We start from the raw sequence: 26,813 nt of genomic DNA, 5'->3' as shown, positions 1-26,813 counted from the left end.
AGGGATTCTAGTTTATGCTATATCCTTGCCAGTACTTGTCACTATGTGTTTATTTTTATTATATAACTATAATTGTGTAAATTTTGCAGGCTTCATATTACTTAGTTTTGTCTCCCATATATTATTATTATGTAAAAAATTTTGGACAAATACTAGATTTCATTTGCTTGGTTTACACATTTGTTTTCAATGTTTATTCTTCTGTGCTGTATTGTTACTGGAAGCTGGAGAGCTGGAATCCTGATGTGCGCCTGGCTCTCCTGCTGTACTGTTCTGTTTCCTAGTCGCTATATGGGTGGTTGTCAGCAGTTCTAGGATATCCACTTTGTTTTTGCTGTTTTGACTTGTAAGCTGGTCAACCACTTTAATTCTCTCTTGATATTTTATAAATCTTACATGTTTTTCAATATGATATTTATAACTCCTACTAAATAGAAAGTTATTTGGAAGTTTATAATGGCAGGACATTAACCTAACCATGTGAAAGGAGGACGTTTACACAATTTGATGGTTACTTTTTACTCATTTGCCTTCTCTTATTTATATAATATAAATGTTATATTATAAATATAATATAAAACAATAAACAATAAATATAATATACAATATAACTTATATTATACGAATAATTAATATATCAAATAAGCATAATTTTAAATATAAATAATTTAATCATCAATTAAACATATTATTTAATAATTTATATGATATAATGCCTGCCGTGATATTATAGTTGACATGCCCAGTAAATACTTTCAGGTTGGAAATAAGGAATACTGCAAATGTAGGAGAAATTTTTGATTACGTTTTTTGGATTTTACTGCTTTTAAGAAATTCTCATTTTATTGTATTAAGTACTTCAAGTTGTTAAGGTATAGGTATGCATTGGGAAAAGATGTACCGGGCCGGGCCAGACACTAACACGTTCTGGTGCTCTGGAGTACCAGGGTGGATGTGGGGCGGACTAGGCTAGGTCCCAACCTCAACTTAGCCATGTACAAGCTATATGGGGGCATGGATGACCGTGGCCGCGCTGAAACACTCTACAGCAAGAACCAGAACGGGATGATGGCCAGTTAGGAAAGACCACTGTTCCTACAAGGATAAGAGGCGAACTGGCACATGGACCCACTGACATGCGCGAAACCTGGCACATGGAGGGGTTCTGATGGAGGAGCTCAGGCAACTCCTCTGGCAGGACACAGACCCTGCAGGTCAGCACAAGGAACATGCAAGGCAACAGCCAAGAGGTCATAGAAAGTGTCCCACTGGCATGCATTTGGCTTGGGTCGGGGGCAGACCAGGCTGAATCTGTTCATGTCATCCACTGGTGAATCTGACCGCCAGAACAGAGTGTGGGTCGAACCAGGTCCGGTCGTAACAAAAGCAACACGCAGGCTGGAATGCCAAGGTGAGGTAGCCTGAGTCGGATGCAGCCGCAGCACCCAACCAACACAAGTGAGAACCAGGAAAGGAGGCGGCAGAGCTGACAGGAGAAAAAGGGGAGGCTCCCTAGCTGAACAGCAAATTACACTGAGGAGCGGGAGCTGGGTGGGGGGTAGACTAGACCAGGCAGGGACACAGCGCCTGTGCACCTCATGGGGACCAGATTGGGTGAAAACCAGGCTAGGCTGACCAATCCCACTAGAGTAAGCTACAACCAGAGTTGGTGAGGGTTGTTGGGCTTAGTTGTAGCAACAGAAGGGTACTGGGGACAGACTGGGCTAGTATGCCATATATACTGGCAAGCCAGGGTAGGAGGTGGGCCTGGTTGAGGCTACTGTGGGCCGCCCTGACTGGGCTGCAACTCCTACTAGTTCGTGCGAGGGACAAATGCGTCCAGGGTGGAACCAGGCGGGACTGCAAGAAGACACGGGTGGAGACAGAACCGGAGGTATGCTGAAGATAGTGGATGTTCTCAGAGCGGAATACATTCTTGCCTTGGTTTGTTTTTCCGTTTTCATGTTGCTTAACTCTTTGCAGAGAGAGAAGCTGCTCCGGATCTTGGGGTCTCTTGGAGAGATACTGTGCTACCACAGAGGCGGTGGCAGTGTGCAGCGCCCGCAGCCCGTGCTGCTGCATCACCGGATGGCCTACGTCAGCACCGCGCTGGTGGCAGTGCGCATGCTCCAGATACTGGTCCCTGTGGAGAAGGTGAGGCGGGCGGGACGCTGCCGTGGCTTGCAGCTTAGGTGCTGCTGTAATAAGTGCTCTGCTGTGAAGTTCTCATCATTTCATGGTGTGATGTTACTGTGTTTAAAAAGATTATTTGGGAAATGTGGAAACTGAGAAATGATTAACCTTTGAACAGTCTCCACAGGCCATTTGATAGAAAATTGCTTTTATAATATAGCAGTTATTTTTGTTGCATGTGCTTACTTGCGCTTCTGTGTATTGGTTTGTTTATTCCTTCAATCAATCAGTGAATATTTAGTTTGTTGATTTAAAGGCAGGGATCATGTCTCCTGTATGAACATTACCCCTCACCCCATTTGTCAGTTTCTGTGCTAAGCAATGGCAAGCCTTGTAAAATGCATAATATTTATATGTGTGCTTATATTCATATTCATGTATGCCCACATGTACAGGAAGGGTTCCAAAACTGGAAGACAAACTTTGTCTTTTTTTTTAAAGATTTATTTTTTTATTATTTTTTCATTGGAAAGGCAGATATACAGAGAGGAGAGACAGAGAGGAAGATCTTCCGTCCGATGATTCACTCCCCAAGTGAGCGCAACGGGCCGATACTATGCCGATCCGAAGCCAGGAGCCTCTTCCGGGTCTCCCACGCGGGTGCAGGTTCCCAAAGCTTTGGGCCGTCCTCGACTGCTTTCCCAGGCCACAGGCAGGGAGCTGGAAGGGAAGCGGGGCTGCCGGGATTAGAACCGGTGCCCATATGGGATCCCGGGCGTGCAAGGCAAGGACTTTAACCACTTGTGCCACCGCGCCGGGCCCAAACTTTGTCTTTTAATTTCATGTTTCCGTGAAGTTTTGAAACTTACTTATGTGTATATCAATATGTGTGTATATGTTTGCGGGTTTAATTGATGCACTTAATACGCCTTTCAAGGGAATGAAAGTCATTGAAGATCTGTTGATCTCCGTTCTTGAAGGAGCCTGTCCGCTTCTGTTAATACAAGACCGCTCTCTAGTTCCTCACTCGGCCTCTCCCTGGTCCTCCGGCTCGGGGGATACAAGCAGTAGTTGCCAGTACTCCGTTAGAGTTTCCTTCCTAGTTAGCATATGCTGATGTTATATACCTATATTTTTTCTCATTTTACAATTTGGAATTGTCTGTCATGCAAGGTGGCTCCTTCTGCTTTTGTTTGAAGAGTGCAGCGGCGTTTGTGACTGGAAGAGCTTTGCGCATTGTGGCAGGTTGTCACGTGTCTGCTTAGGAATGCTTTTAATGCCGTGACCTTAGGCTGTAGTTTAAATATTACACTTTTGTTAAATTTCTTTAGTTTATGTAAATGTAAACTTCTGCTGCCCTCTGCCTGGTGCTAGCCCGCCAGCAGTTGAAGTAGAGTCTAGACTTTAAAAGTGAATTTTTTGAGCTGCCACTTGCTAGATACATCATTTTGATGTTGGTAAACCAAAGTGCGTATGTGTAGAAAAGTCCTTATCTAAATGATTTTTTTTTAATGTAAAAAAAATATTTGAAAAGCAGAGTTACAAAGAAGGTTGGGAATGGAGAGAGAGAGAGACATCGAGATATCGAGAGATCTCCCCTCCACTGACTCACTCCCCAGATGGCCAGAGTAATCCAGTCTGACCCATGCTGAAGCCAGGATCCTGGGATTCCTTCTCAGTTTCCCTGTGGCAGTAAGACCCCAAGCACTGCAGCTGTCCTATTGCCTTTTTGTGCAGGGTTTGAATTGGAGTGGAGCAGTCAGGATTTGTACTGACGCTCGGTGGGACGCTAGTGCAGCTGGCAGAGGCTTAATTGGCTGCACTGCAACGCTGGCCCTCGTTGCAGGATCCTAACGGCTTTCAAAAAGTGCTTTATTTTAATTATTTTTGGAAGGCAGGGTGAGGGAGATAGAGAAAAGGAGAGATTGAGAGAAAGAAAAAGTTACCATTTGCTTTTCTATCCCTCAGATGCCTAAAGCAGCCAGGCTGGGTCATGTTGAAGCCTTCTGGAACACAATCTGTCTCTTGAATGGGGAGCAGGGATTCAAATTCCTGTGACATCACTTGTTGTCTCCCAGGATGTGCGTAGTAAGAAGGCCCAGTGAGCAGAGCTGGGCTCACACCCAGGCCCTCCCCGGCTGCGGGCACCCTGCGCAGTCTGCTAACCACTAGTAAGATACTCATGTTTAGATGAAATGATCCCATGGTAACTGTTAACAATATTACAGCTGGATAGTCTAAATTAGTAAAGCAAATAAGATGATCTTATTTGGAGAAACTCGTGAGGACTAGGAGCTGCACGTGCTGGGGTAATGTCGTAGGGGCTTATATCACAAAGCTGGAGCCTTCGAGACACGTGCTGTCTCTGCTTCAGTCCATACTGGCTGTGGCTGATACATTTGTATTTAAAAAAAGTATTAATTGGTGGCCTTGTGTGAGTATTCTAAAACTATTTCTAATATTATATTGAATTTCTCTTTTCCTTTCTAAAAAGCAAAACCCAAAATCAACTTTTGTTCTGGTGAATCTGTGCTTCTCAGTTTAAAACTCCATTCAGCTGAAAATGCAGCTGCTGGGACTTGTGTCCCGTGCCTGTGGGCTGGCAGTGTTCCTGTCTCCAGGACCTCGTTGGTTTACTGTGGAGATTTTTGTGCATGTCCCTGGATACTTAGAGAATGGCCACATATTTGACCTGAGTAGCAGAAGCATAAGCAGGGTGTAAGGCCAAGGGAGAGAACGCAGTACTGGGCGTTGGTGTGGAGGGGACAGAGTAGTCAGCCTCCTCGCTCGGAGAAATAGTTAGTATTTAAACTTGAGAAACTTTGATTGAACCAGTGCAGACATTGGATGGTGTGTTAGGATGAGAATTTTCTTTGGAAAAGGTGTAGGCTTTGTGATAGAGAATCACTGAAAAAGAAGTTAGATTATGATTGTCTGTATTTTTCTGAATTTTTTAATACTGAAATTTTATTTTTCCTCCTCAATTTATCAAGGCAAGTGAAGTTCTCCCCGAGCCTATGTCAGCAGCATTATTTCTTCTTTCTTTGGACATGCCTGTTTCTTTGGAGTACCCAAATATTCACGAAACTGTTGTGGCTTATTTGGAGCAGCTGAATTCAGAAGGTTACAGTATTTATAAGCGAACTGCAGAGGCTGTTTATTCGATTGAATGTACATGTAGTTTCCTATCTGAGATTGGGAAGGAGGTAAGAAAATTTTTTTTTTTTGCTAATATCTCTTCTAATTCCTATTGTTGAAATGCATAAGTATTTTATATTGAAATAGGTGGACATATAGCAGTAAAGGTTTTGGGAGTTAGGTACATTATTACATAGTAGGCCAATGGCTGGCTTGAAGGTCATGATCTGTGTAAAATTAAAGACTTTAATGAATGGTGGTTGCGCATAATATCAATTTAATAAAGCCCTAAATACTTAATAGCAAGTAACTTTATGAAGTGACTTACTACATATGCCATACTAATAACTGATATCGCTAGAATTATAATGGACATTTTAATTGTGACCATGTTTTAACTTATTTTTTTTAGACATTTTTATTGGAAATTCAGACATACAGAGAGGAATATCTTCTATCCATTGATTCACTCCCCAAGCAGTTGCAACGACCAGAGCTTTGCCAGTCCAAAGCCAGGAACCAGGAGCCTCTTCTGGATCTCCTGAGCGGTACAGGATCCCAAGGCTTTGGGCTCTTAAGTGCTTTCCCAGGCCACAAGCAGGGAGCTGGATGAGGAACGGGGCCGCCGGGATTAGAATCAGCGCCCATATGAGATCCTGGCGTGTGTAAGGCGAGGCCTTTTGCCACTAGGCTATGGCACGGAGCCCTGTGGTGCAATTTTGAAATGTGTCTTTCAGCCAAATTATTTTTGTAGCATCTTCTCTGGCCAATTGGTCACGTGTTGGATATTTTCCCAAGTATGTTCCCAAATGTGATCAGGGTATTAGAAGATGGAAGTGGATAAGAAAATACACTATCCCTGTGTTTCATAGGGGAGGTAGAGTTCTAGACAAATAACCAGGTCATTGCAACTTTAAGCTTATTCAGTGTCTGCTGTGGCATTTACCTAGAGTTTCCCTCCCACCCTCCCTCCAGGGGAAGGTGCGGCCTTGAGCAGAGCAAGGATGAGCAGTCTCTAGGTCTCTCCACAGTCATTTCACGAAGCTGCTTAGTTAGCTGTTGAGAACCCTATTGCATATGAACTTGACATGTATCATTCCGTTGCAATTCTTTTTTAGGGAGACAAGAATCTCTTGGAATTAGTGGAGCTGGCAGACCAAGCCTTGCGTACCTTCTCCTATCATCAGCACTTCCCCCTCATAAAGGAAATCCTCTGTATTTGTTCAAAGATGTAATACCTTCTTTCTTACTGTGATTATTTGATTGTAGGATGTATTGTATATATTTGTGTGTGTGTAAACTTAGGGTTAGTGAAAATGAGACTGTTCTTAAGTCTTTTATTTTTTAGTTTAAATTGCTTTTCTATGCACCTGCCCTTTGACCTGTGCCTGTGTGTATGTGCATGTGTCCCACACAGACATGCGTGTGTATATGTGCTTACGTCACACAGCATGTGTACATGTGTGTATGTCACACACACCATGCAATACATGTGTACACGCTAACATGTGCATACGTGTATATACATGTACGTGCCACAGAATGCATGTGTCCCACACAGACATATGTGTGTATATGCACTTATGTCACACATGCCATGCAGTACATGTGCACACACTAACATGTACATATGTGTATATACATGTACGTGCCACAGAATGCATGTGTCCCACACGGACATGCGTGTGTATATGTACTTACGTCACACAGCATGTGTACATGTATGTATGTCACACTACCATGCAATGCATGTGCACATGCTCACATGTACATACGTGTGTATACGTGTACGTGTCACGTAATGCATGTGTGTATATGTGTATGTGTCCCACACATGCATATCTGCATAACTGCCTTAGGACAGTTGGCTGTTTCATTTAGAGATAAATTTTGGAAATGTCATGCTTATACTCACAATGAGTAATCTTTAGTTTTTATACATTTAAAAATTTTTTGATATCCATTCAGATCAACTACTAAAGCATATTTGTTTTTGCTAGTTTAATTACTAAAGTTTTGTTTTGAAGCATTTGTGGTTTTGTAGCTTTTTGTTATACAGATTTTTAGGAATTATTGCGCAATGGTTACGTTTCTTAGAGCAGATCCCGCTTTAGAACTTAGCGTCTTTCTTCATTGCTTTTGGAAAGAATGAATGCCATGGTGTGATAAACATCAATTAATTGTGGATCTTTAAAGATGCTTTGTGTGTGTGTGTGCTCTTAAAAGAACATTTGCATCGACACAGATACATGTTTAGTTATGTATTTGATAATATTTTTTAGTTAGATAAGATCTCAATTGTGGAATTTGGTGCAGGAAGACGTCTCTATCAGTATGCTTTGCAGCCTGTTGCTTAGTCGTTTACTGGCCCTGAATGCCTGGGATCTTCTTCCTTTTTCGCAGCTGGAAATCGGCCCAGGCCAGTCCGCTCCTGCAAGGAGAAAGTCAGAAGGTGCTTCTGCGCATGCTGTCTCACCCAGTGCCACAAGTGAAAGCTGAAACCTACCGTGGCTGTCTGGAGATTGTTAAGGTGGGCTTTGATTTTGTTTAGTTTGGTTTTTGAGTGCTAGTGCTAGATTCTGTTATCAAAATTAAATTACTTGCCTTTCAAGATTTTAGAACTATCAGGTAAAAATAGAAGGTTATTACTAATTAGTTCTAGGAAATTTGTACTACTGAGTTACCTGGGATAATGTCATGTGCTTTTAAAAGCAATTTTTTTAAATTGCATATAGTGCAATTAAATGTAGAAGGCTACATTGTTGAAGTCTGCTGTTGTTTCAACTGTAATGTGTTTCCCTCTTGTGTCTTTTAATGTTGTGTCTGGTGTCTGGTGCTCTGAGGTCTCTTTGCGTTCCTGTAATGCACGCAGTGTTTGTATCTGGGCTAGGACGGAGTGCTCATGTTTACCTTCGTCTGAGTTACCGTCAGCCAGCGGTACTGACTATTGCTTGCTTCTCACTGTGCTATGCCTTTCAAGTGGAATTTGGGTGTTTATTAGAACTTACCATTTTATGATTGCATCTTTTAAACTCTCTTGCATACTTTTTGATATCTCTTTTAGTTTTATTTGCATAGAATCCCTCAGTATATTAATTTTTCCTTAGCTATGTCTCATCTGATTTTATTGTTATGAAATGTTCAAAACAAAGTTTACAATTTAGCCTATTTTGAAGTACACAGTTCAGTGGCAGAGGTGCCTTCACATTCCTCTACTGCTATTACCATATCTGTAGGAGTTTGGCTGTTCTAGGAACTGATGTAAGTGCAAGCATAAAGAATTTGATAGTGACTGGCTTGTTGCACTTAGCCCAGTGTCCTCAGGGTTCGTCCATGTGTAGTACCTATTAGAGTTCCATTCTTTTTAAGGTTTAACGGTCTAGTCTATGTGTGTACCACATTCTGTTTATCCTTTTGTCCATCCATTAAGGAGGATTGTCATGAAGGTCTGTTTTCACCTGAAATGTGTTTAAACAACACAACCAGCAGTTGGGGTGCAGTGAGTAAAGCCGCTGCCTGCAAAATTAACATCCAATGTTGGCGCGCCAGTTTGAGTCCTTGGAAACCCAGATATAGTTCTCAGCTTGTGGCTTTGAGCTGGCCTAGATGTGGTTGCTGTATCCGTTTGTGGAGTGGATCAGGGGATGTTAGATCTCTCTCTGTAACTTTGCCATTCAAACAAATAGATCTTAAAAAGAACAGCAGAGAGGAAAAAATTGCAGGAAGAGGGGTGGGTGGTGACTGTCTAGTGCAGCCAGCAGACAGGAATGTCAGGTGAGAAGGGAGGCGGGGTGAGAATCAGGAAGGCCCTGGGTGGGCTGGCTTTAGAGAGGGCCTCGGTGTCTGTGCGGAAGCTTTTACACAGTGCAAAGGAAAGAGGCCCTGCTGGTGTGGGGGGCAGTACCCTGGGGAATGAGGAAGGAAGGTTCAAGGACAGCAAAATCCTTTAAGGACTTGGGCCATGAAGGAGAACTGAAAGATGGGTATTGCCCAAAGGAGAGGCATGTTAGGAACTGTCGTGGTGATTGCAGTAATCCTGAAAGCAAGGAGATTAAAGAATTGGGAGGAGGCACCTGTGGCGTGAATCCTGATATTAGGTGAGTGTGGGAAATAGTGTTGCAGGTAGCGATTAATCTTTGAGAGGATTCATAGCGTGATTTTATTCTAGGCTAGTAGTCAGGTTGGTGAATTTAGTGATGGGAAAAGAAAGATGTTTCATTAAGGATTCTGAGGTATTTTCATTTTATAGGTGAGTAAACAACTCAGATTTTTAAGTATTTTCAAGAAGCAAGCTAATTTTAAGCCCTGGGCTGAGGTGTTAGCTCTTCTAAAAGCTTGGGATATGAAGTTGTGGCCTGAGGGTTATAGTTGAAAAGAGTGAATGTGGGTACTGTGTGTGTGTGTGTGAGTGAGATAAAGTCTTGGACTGAGTTTTATAGTGAAAAGAGTGAGTATTCTGTGTGTGTGTTTACTCTTTGACCTTTGAGTTGTTGGTAGTGGTCAAGAAGTAGTAATTTACAAGGTCAAAACTGTTGTATTTCTATAACTCATTATGGGTTGTATTTTAATCCTTTGCACTGTTCTCAAATTTGACTGTTACTTAAAGTAGTCTTTTTTTCTTAACTGAAATAACTTCTACAGATTATTCTCTATCAAAAATACTGTTCATTGTCAACAGTTGAGAAATGAGTTTATGATAATGAAAATGTATCCTGGTTATTACTTATTTTTCCTGTTCATTCCACTTCCTCCATATTGTCTGTTTCTGAAACCTCAGTAAATAAAATGCAATGTCTTAGGGTGATTAGACTTGATGTCATTTGTTACTCTGACCCACCTGAAGAGGTCACTGTTGCCTCAGCAGTTTGGCTGTTTTATTGAGATGGTCTTTATTGGCAGAAGATACTACAATGTACATCTCAAACAGGCTCAAAAACTGTTCAGATGTTTTATGTCTAATATTAATTGAAGCAGAAGTTCAAATGAAATGAAAATTAAAATTGGACCTGAATTATAAATATAAGAAATAGAGCTTTTAGAAAAATCAAGTCACTGATTGAAAAATCTTTTTATAATTTTGCAGGAATGTTTAGGTGTCCATAATGTCACAAAACCTGTGTCTTCACTTTGTAATGGGATTAATTTTCTACTTCATCCGAAAGTTCTGTATGAAATCTCTGCATTTGGTATGCAAGAACCCCAAAATGAGGTATAACATGTTAAAAATAGTGTAAAAGGTTATTGTTTTTTAATATTCAACCAAGATCATATCTAATAACACTAGATAGTATATTGGGAAATTAAAAGAAACTTGTCTCTGATATATTGATGCGGTTGAATTATTATTGAAATAAAAAGATGGTAAAGTGTGGGAATCAAAATATGGAGTCTACGTTAAGAATTCAGGTCAAATGGTTTACTAATATTTTTCATCTCAGATATAAATAACTATACAGTGGATGCAAACAGGTTATTTCAGTAAGGGATTTTTTATTCTGTGGGAAAAATGCATCTTAACATAAAAATGTGGATGTCATTAAGACAGAAAAGCTAGTTGAGAAACCTGTAATCTATACTATGAATCTTAGAATTGTACACAAGATGTATGAAATCTGTTCTGTATGTTAATGAAAGTTAAAGTAAAGATGTTGCTGTGGAAAGGACACATTTGGGGAGAGGCTCCGGTGCTGTCCTGCAGAGCGTAAGGTACCGTGTGCTGTGTGCTGACAGGTGAGTGCTGCTGCCAAGGCGATTCTGCTGTATCTGCTGCAGGGCCGGCTGATGATGACAGCGCTGACCTGGAGCAGGTTTATTGAGTCGCTCTGTCCAGTCATTCCGGTACTACAGGTAATCTGCACTGCAGCTTTGGGATGCCATTTCTTTCGATAAGTGTGATTTATTTAAAGGCATGCCTACAGCAGAACTGCAATGTTGAGAGAAAAACGAGGAGAAGCCTTGAAGGCCCTCCAGAAAAGTGAACGGAATCGCTGACTGTCTTGTTCCTGCCGGGAAGTTGAGCTGGGGTGGCTACTCTGTATTTTACATACCTGGAGGGGAGGGAAATGTGAGGCACAGATCTTTGCTGTTGACTGTGAGAACTGGAGCTCAGCTGTACAAAACGTCCAGGAGCACGTGTCTGGGCTTTTCTATCAAACATTGTACAGCTAACCTGGCTCAGGACATCTGTCTGTGCACCTAAGTTTACAAACTCTTGCAAATAGTCCTTTTAGCAGTCCTGAACTTAAATGAAATGTAGAAATAGGTAGTGGCATCTTAACAGGCATACTTCTCTGATATGAAAGCCCAAGCCTTTGTACTTTTGAAAAGATTTACTTAATTTGGAAGGCCAGAATTAAGAGACGGTGAGAATGAGAGAGAGAGAATGGATTTCTTTTTGCCGACGTACTCCTCAAGTAACTGTAATGGCAGAAGCGAGGAGCCAAAAGCTTCATCCAGGTCTCCCAGGTGGGTGTGGGGCACAAGTAACTGGGCCATGAAGACCGCTGCATTCCCACACACATTAGGGAGCTAGCTTGGAAGTGGACGAGACGGCCAGGAATCGAAGCGACCCCCAGTTGGGATGCTGACACACGCAGCCACTAGGCTCGGTGCTGGCGCTGGCTTCGTTTGAGGCTCATGCAGTTCTGTTCATGCATGTAGTGTTTGTTGCATTCCATTTTTGTATTTGGGGATAGGGATTCATCTGTGAGGTGCTTCATGTGGGAGAGGTGTCATTGCTACAACCTTGGAAAAAAAGGAAAATAAGTACTAGCAGGGTTGACATATATTTTTCCAGTGTTTTTCTTTTTTTATATTTGAAAGTTGGAGTTACAAAGGGATGGAAAGATGGAGCAGGGAGGAAGAGAAGAGTGAGCGAGCTATTCCATCTGCTGGGTCACTGGCTAGATGGCCCCATGGCCACGGCTGGGCCAGACTGAAGGCAGCAACTTCATCTGGGTCCCCCACTTATGGAGTGCATCCGGATGCTTGGGCTCTCTGCTGCTGTTCTGGGGCTGTCAGCAGAAAGGGAGATGTGAAGTGGAGTACCCGGGATGTGAACTGTGCCACTGTGGGATGTAGGGCCTCAGGACTGGCTTTGCTCAGGTGCCACAGTGCTGGCTCCTTCCAGTATGTTTTCTAAATCAGGTTTTTACTTTATTTTTATTTTATTTTTTTTAGACATCTTACCTCATATAACTTAGTTTGAAAAAGTGACTTACTGAGTTGAAAGAAATTTCTGAGTTACTTGACAAGTATATTGTCAAGTTGAAAATTACTGTATAAAATTGCACACACATTCCTCTTTTAATAACCTCTCTTAGGGCTATGCTGACACAGAAGACCCTCTGGGGAACTGCATTCTCTTGCTGAGCAAGGCAGGTCCGGAGGCTGGGGAGGAGCTTCTGCCTGGGACCACCCGGTTAAAGTCTGTGCTGCGGCTTCTGCTTGTGAAAAAGCCCTCGTGAGTACTGGCTAGTGTTCTGAATGTGAAAGAATAGTGGAAACACTTTCAGATGGGGGAATTATGATAACTATGTGATGCTGCAGAACTAAACAGCACAAAGAAAGGTGATCTTTATTTCTAAATGGAGTAAGCTATAATACATGAAGCTAAGCAAAAGTTTGCTTTCCCAGAATGTTCCATCCGTGATAGAGTTCCCGCGGCTTGCCCGAGCAGTGTGTTAGGGACTGCCGGAAGAGGTGTTCGGTGAGAGTGCCCGCCAGTCACACGTGTCAGCGTGTATCCCCATCCCCTCCAGGAATTAGTTGCCTTCCAGAGTGTTTCTCTTCTAACCATTTGTTCTGAGTTTTTATTTATGAAAGTCTAGAGCCTCCATTGCCTCAGATTCTAACGTTTGATAGATACTTTCATCTCCATTTGCCTCCTCGGGAAATGGGAAAAATTTTTTTTTCTGACCTTGGGTGTGGTTTCATTTTAACTCCAAGAAAAGGAGGAGAATACATCAGGTTCCTTCTCTCTCCAGTGCAGCAAGAACCGTCTTTGTCACTCTCTTCAGGGAACAGCACTTAGACTTTCCTACAGAGAAGGGCAACCTTCTAGTCAAGTAGGAGCACTGATGAAGAGACGCATCTTGTTTTAAAGACCGAGAGGAACATAAAGATGTTCTTCCTGACAGTGGTTCATTTTGTTTCCCCCAGTCTTGCCTCAGATGGCCAGACTGAAGGATAATTGGGTGAAAATAAAATGAAACATTTAGAGAGTGGGGGGAGCAACGTCAGGGGAAGAACTGAAAGTCTGTTGTGTGGAGGGTGCAGGGTGGGTGGGGGAAGGCGCAGGGTGGGTGCTGCAGGCGGAGTGGAAGGTGCAAGGTGGGTACTGCAGGCACAGGGTGGGTACAAGGTGGGTGCTGTAGGTGAGGTGGAGGGTGCAGGGTGGGTGCTGCAGGCAAGGTGGAGGGTGCAGGGTGGGTGGGGGGAAGGCGCAGGGTGGGTGCTGCAGGCGGAGTGGAAGGTGCAAGGTGGGTACTGCAGGCACAGGGTGGGTACAAGGTGGGTGCTGTAGGTGAGGTGGAGGGTGCAGGGTGGGTGCTGCAGGCGAGGTGGAGCCGCATAGCCCTGTGTTGCTCTTCCTGATGGGGTGGTCCCGTATGTGTTCCCACAGTCCCTGAGTGCCATGTGTACAAGTGGGTTAGTGAGTAAGCCTTACTCTCCAAGCCCTTTGAGCAGCGACGCACTGCCTATTTATGGAGCCTAAGTCCCCAGCACAGACATTCATATTAGGTAGACATTCAGGACCTGAAGGCCAGTCCTGACCTCTGGGTAGAGCGAATCTCTGTTATGCAGAATTTAAATAATTTGAGTTGCATGTTTTTTTTTGTTATTGCATGATTAATTCTGCCCCATGCTATCCGTAAGCTCCATGAAAACAGGGGCTCTGTGAGGTGGCTGCTCTTGGCGTCCCGCCTTGGCCCCGCCTTGGCCCTGGCCTGCCACTCCCACGCCAGCTGCTTTTTCATTTCATCATCTAGTGTTGTGTAACACTTAATATTTTCTTGGAACTTTCCCACCTCCTCACCCAAATCACCATAATCCTAATCTGTACCAAATGAAGACTCTGATGGTAATTATATTAGTTGTATTTTCATGTTTGAGAGGAGTTTTGAGTCTAAATGAGAGAAACTTGTCCAATTTAGTGTCCGACTTCTTGAAGTTGAGTGATATTCAGTTTGAGTTAATTTGTAATTTGTCCTTTGTTTCTGATTTTTATTTAGTAAATACTGTTAAGCTGAATAATTGTGGTTATATGGGAGAGATTTAATGGAAACATATTACTGTCAGTATTACAGATGATTACATATTGGGTGCGTCCTTGTTGTTTGTGATGATGGGCCTTCCTCATAGTCCTGAGCGTGAAGATGTTGACTGAAGTGTTCTGTGCTTTCAGGGTGCGTTCACTAGCGTTAAAGCTTTTAGCGTTCCATCTTACCAGTGAAGAAGGGGCTGACACAAAACGCCCGGCCATAGATGCCAGAGTTCTTTCCAGGGTTACTAACTTATTTATTGTGAAAAAGCCCATTGAACTCAAATTAGATGACAGAAGAGAACTGGTTATTAAGGTACTGTAACTTTAAGTTGATTGCTTCGTCATTGCTTGATTCCTTAGTTTATCAGATTTCTGCAACATTCTCGTTTGTTTCCTGCAGAAGGGGAAGGGGCTTAGTGGTTCAAGACCATCTTGAAACTCTGTTCTGGCTGTATCTAACTTCTGTAGGATATATTTGTTCCTACCATGAGTGCTCATCCTTTGCTAGACATTATTCCCCTTTCAATTCAATATATACACATGCGACATAAATGAGTTTGAAAACATTATTAGATATAATACAAGGGGAATTTAGTGGAAACAGCTTTTGAAGACGTGTAGAAGGAAGTATTTCCTGTGATGCCCTTAGGGAACTGAAGGAGTGCCTGGGTGTGAACGACTTCCCAGCAGGAACGTATCTATGATGAGAAGAGCTTGTTTGATGTGATGGCTCTTCACTTGAGGTGACAGCTCCTTCCTGACCCGCCACACTGTGGCTGCAAAATTAATGTGAAGGTCTTGGTTACGTAACTAATTTAGTTTCCTGAGCTTCTTATTTTTATGGCATGAACTGTATGTTTTATTAGAGAATTGAGAACATATGAAATGTTTCCCTTCTTTCTTGAATTGTAGTTGGAGATGGTTGAAAAGGTTTATGAAATTTTCACCTCAGATGATGTGGATGTTCTCTTGAGAAAGTCAGCTGCAGAACAGTTGGCTGTCATCATGCAAGGTAATTGTTCTACCTGCTAAGGGAATTCTAGAATGTTGTGTAAGTGCTGGGCCAGGTCTGGCCTGTGGCCTGTTTTGTCTTTACAACCCTCAAATTAAGAGTGGTTTGTACATAGTGTCGTTAAAAAACAACCCTCACCAAATCCGCAGGATCCGTGGTGGAGATATGTTGTCCACCAAGCCCGACATATTGACTGCTTGGCTTTTACACAGGTGCACTTGCGTCACCAGATGGTTTAGAACTAGTAAGTATATCAAAAGGCACTAGTTCATTATCAATGTCTGTTTGCTTTTCTTACTGAGAGTGAAAGAAGAGAATGTGTCTGCTGTTGGGTATTTGCAGCAGTTAGAATTTTTAGCTCTAGTAACTTCTCTCTCTTCCCCTGTAATTCTTGTTTTTTTTTTTTTTAAGATTTACTTATTTTTTTAGATTGGAAAGTCAGATTTACAGAGAGAAAGAGACAGAAAGATCTTCATCTGCTGGTTTACTCACCAAGTGGTCACAATGGCCATAGTTGAGCTAATCTAAAGCCAGGAGCCAGGAGCCTCTTCCAGGTCTCCCATGCGGGTGCAGGGTCCCAAGGCTTTGGACCATCATTGACTGTTTTCCCAGGACACAAGCAGGGAGCTGGATGGGACACAGGGCTGCCAGGATTAGAACCGGCGCTCAGATGGGATCCCAGCATGTGCAAGGCGAGCACTTTAGCCGCTAGGCAACTGCACCAGACCTTATAAGTGCTTTATTAAAGTTACAGTATGTGAATGTTTTTTGAAAAGTTGATGTTCTTCAGAATACAGCCCTTTGAAATCCATTGCCTTTTATGTTTATTATTGATAGTTTAAAAATAAAGGCATTTTATTACAAAGGAAATTTTAGTGTAGTAAACTATATTTACTTGTTTGCTTGTAGAGAATTCTTAATACTTTGAATTGATAAAATTGAGAAATTCCAATGAAACAGTTGTAAAAAAGGTAATTTGCTACGTACAAATAAAAAAAGTTGTTTATACACTAAATTCTAGCACGTTTCAAAAAGTCTGAAGTGGTTTACATAATTATTCTTTCTTAAAAATTTTTATCTTCTAGAAATGGAATATCCATATTATAAATTTTCAAATTATGCATATATATATATTCAGTAAAATGTTTCTTTTAATATCAATCTTTTTGGCAGTGTGAAAGCTTTGGCTATCTGATCTTTTTATTTCAAAATATATTCATAAGTTTTAGTAACTTAACTTAGTGTGTTTTTTTTTGCAGATATTAAAATGCATACTGTTGTTAAAAAGTTATGCTTAATTGACAAGATAATTGGGTACTTAAGTGAATGTGTGGGTCAACATGGGAAGGTAAGGATAATTTACATCTAGATATGTTTTTATTGGTTACTGATTTTGTTAATTACAGTTGAAATTCAGCTGAGTTTATTGAATGCTTGGATTTTAAACTCCAGGTAACAGTATTGTCTCATTCATTGCTTTAGAAGTGCGGTCTGTGTAAAGGAAACGTGGTCTTAAAATTCACACAAATTACGTAAACAGGATTAACTAGAAAGCGTGCAATGTTTTAATGGTCATCTCTGTGTTACTTATATTTTAGTTTCACATATGTATTTTAAAAGATTTGCTTATTTGAAAACAGAGTGACAGGTGAAAGCCGACACCTGAACCCCATTTCTGTCTGTCTGAACGGCAGGGACCCCAGTCCTGGGCCTCAGGGGGCAGCCTGCACTAGAGCCAGACATTGTAGTGTGAGATGTGAGTGTTCCAGGTGGTCGTTTACTGCTGGGTCACAGTTCCCCCTCCACCAGTTTCACATAATTTTGACTGAAAGGCATAACATTAAAATCAGATAACAACATTATGATATGTTTTGTCTTACCTTGAGTTTGGGGCAGTTGATAGCCGTCTTTTCCTCTCCTGGCTAGGTGATGGAGTGCTTGGTCCAGCCGTGCCTCACGCTCCTGAGGAAGGTTTTGTGTGCTGATGCAGTTGTGCGTGTCTCCCTCTCGCAGCAGCCTTCTCTCTTGATCCTGTTATTCAGAGGTGAACAAAGTCTCTTAATAGTGAGATCAGTCTTAAGCTCTAAGTGCTTATTCATTGTAGATAACTTTTACTTTTCATTTCACTAATGAATAATGGAGTTTATTAGTGAACTTGACATTAAAAAACTTACAGTGGGACACATTTAATTTTTGAAACATTGTTTTAGAAGGCCAGGTTACAAAGAAGGTAGACGAGAGAGGGAGGGAGGAAGAATGAGAGAGAGAGAGAGGAAGAAAGAGGTAAGTTTGACCTCTTGGTTCACTCCTGAAATGGTTGCAGTGCACAGGGCTGGGTAGACGGGAGCCAGGAGCTTCATGTGCCTCTCCCGCGTGGGTGCGGGTCCTGGTACTGGATCGTCCTCCATTGCTGTGCTCGGAGACGGAGCTGCCAGTCCTTCAGCTGGTGCTTACATGGGATGCTGGCACAGCCACAGCACAAGCCCCTTGTTGACTTTCGATCATACTGATTATGTAATGATGTTTTTCTTTTTTTTCATTCAGGGCAAACATCTTTGAAAACTATATTTCTTGCTGTTTTCCTAAGCAGTAACTATTCTGTTGTTATTCCTGTGTGATTGTTAGGACCACAATACTTTTTTGTTTAGAGTTTCATGTTTTAATTACTGAGAAATTGTGGAAGTAGAAGGTAAAGCTTATTAATGTTAGAGTATTTGATCAAGCCACTTACTTATGTAGCAATAGAGCTGGCATTTTTTTGGAAATAATTATTTACTTTTGCTTAAAAGTCAGAGTTACAGAGAGAAGTAGAGTCAGAGACCTCTTCTGTTCCCCAGCTCCCTCACCAAATGACTGCAGTGGCGGAGTTGGGCTGGGCCAAAACCAGGAACCAGGATCCTCTTTTTGGTCTCTTACGTGGGTGCAGGGGCCCACTGCTTTCCCTGGCCTTTAGCAGGGAGTTGGATCAGAAAGGGAACCTCTTAGATTCGAACTGGTGTCTAGATGGGATGTTGGTGCCAAAGGCAGAGGCTTAGCTTGCTACGCCTTAGTGCCGGCATCTAGAGCTGGCATTATGCAAGTATTTGTATTTGTTGAGAACTCACTCCTTTTTCATCATTTTGTTATAACAACAATGAAGCAGACATATGTTTCGGAGTCAAGTCCAAGATCTATGGTTATACATTGCTAATAAATGATAGCAATTGTAAACAGATCTTTCAATAAGGATACTTTGGTCACAGTTAAGTGACCTGGCAAAATCTTTCTAGAAAGTGACACTGCACAGTGTCTGGCTAGTTGGTCTGCAGGAGTGGCTTCTAGAGCAGCAGGGTCTGCATCCACTGAGGACTAGAGCTCTGAACGCTGCCGTCTGCCCCTGCGTCTTCTGTATAAGGAAATGTATTGCAGCAGAGTGATGGCAGTTTTACCGGCCAGTGTATCCTTTTACCTTGAAATTCAAAAGATTTCTTCAATTTGAGGTTCATTTTTTTAAGAAGTAAAAATATTTCCTATTTTTTTATCCATCAGTTTCCTTGATATTTCATGAAGACTGTACTGTTGTGACTGAAGTTGGAGCATTGCTTTGTCTTTTGTTATTTGATGAAGTATCAAGAATGGATATGTGGTAAGACATAAAAGCTTTTTTTAAAAACTGTTAATTACTCTAGGCTTTTGGTGCAATCTATAGCAATGTCCTCGGAAATAAGACTCCTGTGTTGCCATTCATACAAGTCCCTAATTAAGGAACAAATGATTATACTACCTTTGCATGGTATGATATTTCAGGTTAGCTAGATGGTATTAACACTGTCACAAAAAGTCACCCTGATATTTTTAGCATGATGAAGTACAGAATTAAAAATTACTATAATGGTTTTTGTCTATGACATTTTTAGTACCTTCAACTTTGTATTTTTTTCTTTAATGTCTTTTAGTAAACGGTTAGGAAGATGTTTAGGTTGATAGCATCTGATTAACATTGACCATGAGCAGGGTTTGTGGGAGATGCAGAGTCCGCCTGCCAGTGCAGGTGATGCGTTACGGGCATCATTTAGGATACTGGAAGAAAAGCAGAATTTATTCTTCCTGTGCAAAATTCAGGTAGTAGCAAACATGTTGTAACTTTGCTAAATAATAGATCTAGTTTCAACTCTTGATTGTATTTTTAGGCAAGGAAATGAAAGAAGCTGTAGCTGTATTCAAACTCAAATCAACCTGATGTGTTTGTTTTGTTGTTTAAAATAGGTCTGTGGATCCTGCCACTAAACCTTCCTCGTCAACAGCCTTCAGTTTGCCTGTTTCAGTTTTCAGAAGGTAAAGAATTTATTTCTGATTTTCTTTTTTCTTTTTTTTTTTTTGTTAAAGACTTATTTATTTTTATTGGAAAGGCAGATATACAGAGAGAGGAGAAGAGACAGGAAGATCTTCTGTTTGGTGGTTCACTCCCCAAGTGAGTGCCACGGCTGGAGCTGGAGCTGAGCCAATCTGAAGCCAGTCTGAAGCCAGGAGCCAGGAGCTTCTTTCAGGTCTCCCACATGGGTGCAGAGTCCCAAAGCTTTGGGCTGTTCTCAGCTGCTTTCCCAGGCCACAGGCAGGGAGCTGGATGGGAAGCAGGGCTGCCGGGATTAGAACCGGTGACCATATGGGATCCCAGCGCATGCAAGACGAGGCCTTTAGCCATTATGCTATCGCTCTGGGCCCTATTTCTGATTTTCTTTAAGGATAAAGTAATGTTACAGAAAGGGAAACCGTGATCTCTACATTTTAAAAGGTTTAGTTAAATTTAATGATATAATTTGTAGTGCTTTTGTGTTTGAAGATTTCAGTAACTATTCCATCCTGTCATTGAGTTTTATTGTGGTAAGCTTCAGAGCTAAGCAGAGCTGCAGGGTCCTGGAGTGCACACGGATGATTCAGCATGGAGTCGTCAGTGCTCGCCTCTGGTCTAAGTGCTCGCTCCCTGTGTTTGCCTACGTTTATATTCATGTTTAACTGCCACCTGAAACCTCATGGGAGGTTGCAGGCTTCAGCCAGGGTCTCGTGTTAAACCTGGATTTCTAGTCATCTTTAGACTTTTTTTTCATAAAAATACTTTTTTCTTTTGAAAGTTTTTTTGTTAATATGATGAGGAACTAATTTCAAGTATTTCATAGATACAATTCTAAGAAGATAACCATTTTATTCTATACCTTTTTTGGTGTTCTATAATAGCTAGTACATATAAGGGAAAACATATTTCTTCTGTTCCCACTTGCTTACGTTTCAGTGCAAAAGGCAAAATTTAATTTTTTTATTGCTAATTCAATCTCCATTTAGTTATTGGTCTATTTAGGTTTTCTCTGTTTTTTATGACTCAGTTTTTGGTAGATCGTGTATATTCAGGAATCTATCCATTTTTTGATTATTCAGGAATCTAATTGTTGGCATTTAGCTGTTGGTAGTCATTCATGGTGATTATTTTTGATGAATCCGTTTTAGTATTTCCTTTTCTTCTCTGATTTTATTTTTTATTTGAAAGGTAGCCAGAAAAAGATATAAACAGAGATTGTTTACTCACTGGTATAGTTTCCAGATATTTACAGCAGTCCAGAAATGTGCCAGCCCGAAGCCAGTAGCCTGGAATGTTATCTGGGTCTCCCAGTTGGGCTGTCAGCTGCAGGTGCGTTAGCAGGGTCTGTGCTCTGGGACTGGAAATACACATCCTGGCAGGGGTGAGCATCTACCATGCAGCGGTTTGAATGCCCTTGTCTGAAGTATCTGCCCATTTTTGAAGTCATCTGAAAGTTTAGAGTAGGATGAAGGAACAAGACCCAGTGTGCAGTGTAATAATGCTAGTACGGGGCATGCTGCCTGAGTTCCTATCTGCTGACCTTTGGAGTAGTATCTGCACCTTTGGAAGTTTGTAATATTTGTCCATGTTTTCTCCAGGTATCATCTCCCTGTGTGTGTAGTTGGCCACCATGCTGTGAGTCCTTACGCCATGGTTTTGCCATTATCTGCTGATTGTTTGGCCTTGAAACCCGTATCAGACATGCTGCGAGTAGCTTGGAACCTGTCGTGGTATCATGGGTGTGATAATTTGTTGAAGCATGTGAACTCTGGAGCAGAAGTCCCGGAGTAAGCTGTTATATCTACTTGAACAAGCATTTGTAGTAAATTAATTATAATTCATTAGGATTTCTTTCTTAGGTTTGTAGCTTTTTCACTTGATGTCATTTGGTTTTCTGTTTTCCTGAAGTTTGTCATTTTAACTGTTTTAAATCATGAAAAGGAAGCAAATTTGGTATATTTCATAGACACATTTTAAGTACCTAGTGACTATGACTCCCCATTGTATCCTGTTTTCTTATTTTTCGTTACATTTTTGCAATAACGTATTTTCCTTTAGAATCACAAACTTGAATAACGTATTCCGCAAGTAGTAATTAGGAAAGCCACTGTTCCTTAATAGTACAGGCAAGGCAATAAGCAATAAGTCCCAAAATGACAGTGCCACTCAGGTAACTTTTTGTACTCTGTGTATTAATTACTGTAAATCAGGATGAGCACGTCTTTTGGGGTATTGGTCAATTTCATTAAACAAAATGGCCATTACTTTTAAAAATCTATCACATAAAGAACTTTAAAAAATACTAAACTGTATGTTACATTATGCAAGGAATCTTTAAAATGTTGGTGGAAAATGAGTATTCACAAAAAAAATCATGAATTCAGGAAGTTTTTTCCTCCATGAAACATTTATTTATTAATTCAGTTTCCCATGAAGTATCCTTATAATGAAATTTAGTTAGTTAATAGATGTACAGTGTTAGGAATAGAGCCCTGAATTAGAGTAAGCTCAACAGATGTGTGTATTTTGAATATCTTAACACCTGAATTTTTGTCTTTTTATGTGAATACAAATGTTTCAGTAAGGAAGAACAATTCAATATGAACATTTGAGATGCTTGTGTAAAAACTGTTATGTCCAACTTTTTGTTGTAGGTCAACTTGTAATACAAGAAAATAAAAATATAACGGCATTTTGGCTACAGAGTTCTTCAGAGAAATAAATGTGAGCTTCAATGTAAATAGTTTTTCTTGCTGTCTTTCTAATTTCATCTAGGTTTTTAGATGACTTGAAGCTATCTGCAGAGGACATCCTTTGCCTGAAGGTGACACACGTGGCCAGTGGGCTGCAGGACTGCCTGCACTGCATTGTTCAGGCTACAGCCCACAGGGAGGTCAGAGCTGCTGTTGCTAGGATGGATTTTTATCTTCTGAATGACAGACTGACTGTACAGGGTGGCGCTGGCTCGTGTGGGCCTCCCTTGAAGTCCTTGGCTTGGCATACTGCCCTGAACAGGTCAGTATAAACTGAAGATTGCGGGTTCAAAGACTGGGACTGAATTGTATCTGGGCTCATCTCAAAACTTTTGAGGATCAGAGTGTGTTCTCACTGCTGCTGTCATGAGGGAAATGTGTTTTTTAATGGAATAAGACTCCAGGATATTTATTATGTGTAACAATAGCAAAAGAGAAAAATTTTAGTCACTGCATTTTTGAAGACAGCAAACTTACAAACATTTGCTCTCCTTTCTTACAATTTTTGTTTCATGAAACTGTCAGGGTAAGGTGTGGCTGAAGTCAGTGCAGTGTCTGTCCATATGACCAACGGGCTGAAGCAGCAGGTTGATGAGTAGGCTTGGTACACCTGCCAGGGGCTGTTTTGTTTTGCGTTTGTTTTGTTCTTAAGCAAATTATCTCATTTTTCTTATTCTGAATTTCATGAAGTTGATTGCCATGTGGAAGTCCTTTAATAGTTATTGGAAAGGCTGTAGCTTGTAAATTTAGCACATTTAACTGGTAGCAGATGGTTGCATTTGAAACAAGACTGATAAGCAAATGCTGCAAGCAATTTTTCATTTTGGTGTTCGTGTGACTTTAGTATAAAATGTATAACTTTTTTTTTTATTAAGCATGAAGTTATGATTTCCAGAATGCTTGGTTAAATGAGCTTCCAAAAAATAAACCCTTTTATTTAGTTTTATTTTAATAATTGGGATATGTCATTAGATTTTTCGGTGGCATGCTAAAATCAGCCAGTACTATTTTGTCAGAAAGCTGATGTTTAAATTTTCAGAATTTTTGCAAGTGTTTAAAGACTTTTTTAATGAAAATTTATTTATTTGAAAATGCAGGAAGAGAGGGAGAAACGTGAAAATAGAGAGGGTGTGATACCTTTCAACTGCTGATTGACTGCCCGGATGCTTGCGTTGGTCAAGGCCTGAAACTCCAGCTGTGTCTCTCATGTTGGTGGCAGGGGCCCAAGGAATAGGATTGTCTCTTGCTACTTGCAGGGAGCTGAATTAGAAGCAAAACAGCCGGGACTTGAACCTGCCTGCCCTCATTTATGGGCTGCCAGTGTCACAGCCCGAGCTTCATCTGCTGGGCTACGGCAGTACAGCTCTTCCTAAAAATGAAATATAGGGCCAACAGTGTGGAACAGCGGGTCAAGCCACTACTAGCAGTGCCAGTAATGTCCCCTGTTTGTGCTGGTTCAAGTCTTGGTTGCTCCACTTCTAGTCCAGCTCCCTGCTAACAGGCCTGAGAAAGTAATGAAAGATGGCCAAGGTTCTTGGGCCCCTGCATCCGCATGAGAGACCGAGTGGAAGCTTCTGGTTCTTGGATTGGGCCTGGCCCAGCTCTAGCCATTGTGGCCATTTGGGGAGTGGACCTGTGGATGTGTGATCTCTGTCTTTCTCTCTTTCCCTCTCCCTCTGTAACTCTGCCTTTCAAATATGTAAAGTCTTAAGTATGTGAATTAAATGATTTGTTTGAAAATAAGGGTAATGAATATGTAAAAGCCATCACTTTCTAATTATTTTACTGTTAGCAGTGGTGTGGAGATTGTACTGCATCTGTTTTATTGAAGTGCTGCATAATGAGTGGTTTGTTACTGTGCAGCAGTGGGATTGTTGCCCAGGACTAACGTAAGTGGCAAGTGCAGAACATGTTTAGGTTGTGTTAGCTCTCTATATCCAGGGGTTCTGAATTTGTGGACTCAACCAAGTACACATTGAAAAGAGTTGACAAAAAGAAAACCACATCTATACTGGGCATATACAAACTTTTTCTCTTTTGGTTATTTCCTAAATAATATAATAAATCGACTCTTTTTTAAAAAAGTTACTTAATCGGAAAGGCAGATTTACCGAAAGGAGACAGAATGATCTTCCTTCTGTTGGCTCTCTGCCCAAACGGCTGCAGTGATTGTAGTTAACCTGATCTGAAGCCAGAAGCCAGGAGTCTTCTTGGTATCCCAGGCAGGTGCAGGGTCCCAAGGCTTTGGGCAGAGTCTGCTGTTTTCCCAGGCCACAAATAAGAAGCTGGAGTGGCTGTGGTGGGAACCGGCACCCATTTGGGATGTCAGTGTTTGCAGGCAAAGGATTAGCCAATTGAGCCATAATGCTGGTCCTGCATGTGAACTCTTTACCTAAGGTTTGCGTTCTATTGGCTTGTAAGTTAGCCAAGATGATTTAAAGTATGCGTGGAGATTGAGTATGGAAGGGGTATGAGCGTGTGCTGAGCTTTGTGCCCATGAGTGTCATGGGGCCTCTGCCCTAAGGGTCAAAGAACCTCTACTTCCATCGAGGCTCGTGTTTGAGCATTACCAGCATAGGCAGTACTGCCTAAAATAAAACCTCCTGTATTTATCCGGAGGCATGTTTTGTTAAGTAATGTATCAAAAGTATGTACCATATAATTGCTTTTTTAGGAAAAAAGTCTAAAAGCTATTTCTAATTTCAGAAATAATATATGAGTGGGCTTTGAGAACTTTTGCTTATGTCCACTTGATGGAACATCATGTTTTGACTGGTTAGGATACATTAACACTTATAAAGGAGAGTATTCCTTAACAGTCATGATGACAAAAGCTTTGAGGTCTGTGCTTACTGGGTTTATAAAATTGTATGTACAGATATTCTAAACTATCATTCTAAATAAAACAGTAAGACTCTTCTATATATTGTTTTTAAATAGTATGCTTTGGGCATTTCCTAATCCACAGAGTATACCTTGAGTCCAATTTTAAAAAGTATGTGAGATATCTAAATGAATGTCCTCCCCCAGAAGGAAGCCTTTCAGGAATAAGGATGTGGATTATGATAATTCTGACTTTGCTCAGATATTTCTGAAATTATCCCCCTAGGATATTTTAGATAGTAGGTTTAAACATGTCTTATGTTACAATATCATGTTTAATTGTGTAATCAAAAATGACATTAATGTACCCCCTTAAAGATTGGAAAATGAATACTACCCAAAGGTTTAAAAGGGTATCTTTATATATAAAAATATGTATACATATAATATGTATAAATGCGTGATGCACACACTGAAAACATAGAATACTACAGTGAAATATCACTTCATCACTATGCACACGAATATTTTTCAGTGCGGCAGCAAAAAGTGGCTGCCAGAGTGTTTTTATGCATAATACTGTAACTTCTAAAGATAGTTTTATAAGCTGATTATTTTAAGCAATTGAATATTAATTTGTGGCTCTATGTTTTCTGTGTGAATAATAACATGGGCCTGTACTACTATAATTCCATCTCATTTTGAAAACATTTTAAGAAAGTAGGTGGTTTGTGGTTCAGTAGAATCACAGGTTTACATACATTGGTCTTCTTGAAGCAGTTCCTACTGCCTTTGTGGCTTACTGTCCCTCTGCGCCTTTCCTATTGAAATTACTATTGCTGGGCCCAGCGCGGTGGCGCAGTGGTTAAGGTCCTCACCTTGCACGCCCGGGATCCCATATGGGCACCAGCTCTAAACCCGGCAGCCCCGCTTCCCTTCCAGCTCCCTGCCTGTGGCCTGGGAAAGCAGTCGAGGACGGCCCAAAGCTGTGGGACCCTGCACCAGAGTGGGAGACCCGGAAGAGGCTCCTGGCTTCGGATCGGCATAGTATCGGCCCGTTGCAGCTCACTTGGGGAGTGAATCATCGGACGGAAGATCTTCCTCTCTGTCTCTCCTCTCTGTATATCCGCCTTTCCAATGAAAAATAAAAAAATAATAAATCTTTAAAAAAAAATTAAGAAATTACTATTGCTGGTGTGCCTGAGGCTTTGACCATTTTTCTGCTGGACTTTAGAATGATCGATTTATTGTGTATTCAACTGTCAGCCTTTTGCCACTATTCGTCTTGGTTCATCCTCCTGCCAGGTCTCCTCTCTGGCGTGGATGGAGTTCGGAACTCTTAGTGTGGCATGGAGGCTT

At 41.3% G+C, this 26,813-nt stretch overlaps 1 protein-coding gene across 2 annotated transcripts in view; it reads left to right on the top strand.

Moving 5' to 3' along the window:
* Nucleotides 1-26,813, top strand: part of RTTN (rotatin) — a 119,745-nt gene that overhangs the window by 26,221 nt on the left and 66,711 nt on the right. For both annotated transcript variants that reach the window (XM_040985116.1, XM_040985117.1), the window contains exons 11-25: nucleotides 1,984-2,154; nucleotides 5,127-5,339; nucleotides 6,390-6,502; nucleotides 7,675-7,801; nucleotides 10,355-10,480; nucleotides 11,002-11,118; nucleotides 12,594-12,733; nucleotides 14,678-14,849; nucleotides 15,449-15,548; nucleotides 16,808-16,896; nucleotides 17,475-17,592; nucleotides 19,077-19,173; nucleotides 19,794-19,862; nucleotides 21,477-21,665; nucleotides 22,654-22,893. In XM_040985116.1, the coding sequence (XP_040841050.1) occupies nucleotides 1,984-2,154; nucleotides 5,127-5,339; nucleotides 6,390-6,502; nucleotides 7,675-7,801; nucleotides 10,355-10,480; nucleotides 11,002-11,118; nucleotides 12,594-12,733; nucleotides 14,678-14,849; nucleotides 15,449-15,548; nucleotides 16,808-16,896; nucleotides 17,475-17,592; nucleotides 19,077-19,173; nucleotides 19,794-19,862; nucleotides 21,477-21,665; nucleotides 22,654-22,893 (2,081 nt within the window). The remainder of the gene's footprint in view (nucleotides 1-1,983; nucleotides 2,155-5,126; nucleotides 5,340-6,389; nucleotides 6,503-7,674; nucleotides 7,802-10,354; nucleotides 10,481-11,001; nucleotides 11,119-12,593; nucleotides 12,734-14,677; nucleotides 14,850-15,448; nucleotides 15,549-16,807; nucleotides 16,897-17,474; nucleotides 17,593-19,076; nucleotides 19,174-19,793; nucleotides 19,863-21,476; nucleotides 21,666-22,653; nucleotides 22,894-26,813) is intronic.

This window comes from Ochotona curzoniae, unplaced genomic scaffold (genome assembly GCF_017591425.1).
Source record: "Ochotona curzoniae isolate NIBS_2020 unplaced genomic scaffold, NIBS_Ocur_1.0 contig_43, whole genome shotgun sequence".
Classification (NCBI taxonomy): domain Eukaryota; kingdom Metazoa; phylum Chordata; class Mammalia; order Lagomorpha; family Ochotonidae; genus Ochotona; species Ochotona curzoniae.
The sequence above is the reverse complement of the archived record's forward strand: the minus strand, read 5'-3'. Positions and strand labels throughout refer to the sequence as shown.